Raw genomic sequence first — 487 nt, forward strand, 5'->3', positions numbered from 1 at the left:
AACAAATGATATATCTGTATAACAGTTCAGGAATAATTTTAGATCCTGTTACTTTCAGGTACCAGTCGCAACAAAGCACTGTCACTGCGGTCACCAATTCTTCGAGGAGAGACGTCGGTCAACCACCTCAAACACCTCAGAGGTAGAGGAGATTGACGACGGCCAGCTGAAGGAGATGAAACCAAGCAGGGGATCGGCCACGTCAACTGCAGTTAGTGGAATCATGTCTCTAACGGCATCAGTGGGCAAGGGAGACCTAGGCTCGTCAGCCCCCGAGGGCAAGCGTCGCAGTGAGAGGGTCAAACGGGAGAAACCCAACTTCTATGATGCCTTAGAGTATGAGAATCAAATGAGGAAGGTAGGTTGCTATGGGAATTTTCGTAAGTTGTAGAGATGCCTTTTGATATAATGGTCAAGATTTTGTTTGAATGTCCATTTGCACAGAGTTAATTGCTATATGTGTACACATCACAATTTTTTCATTTTT

General features: G+C 44.8%; 1 protein-coding gene across 1 annotated transcript in view; it reads left to right on the forward strand.

Moving 5' to 3' along the window:
* LOC119593670 (nucleolar protein 58-like) overlaps positions 1-487 on the forward strand; it is a gene marked incomplete in the record, with an annotated part of 14,042 nt that overhangs the window by 8,585 nt on the left and 4,970 nt on the right. Inside the window, 1 exon segment of the mRNA XM_037942628.1 lies at positions 59-358. Within this exon segment, the coding sequence (XP_037798556.1) occupies positions 59-358 (300 nt within the window).

Source organism: Penaeus monodon, chromosome 32 (genome assembly GCF_015228065.2).
Source record: "Penaeus monodon isolate SGIC_2016 chromosome 32, NSTDA_Pmon_1, whole genome shotgun sequence".
NCBI lineage: Eukaryota > Metazoa > Arthropoda > Malacostraca > Decapoda > Penaeidae > Penaeus > Penaeus monodon.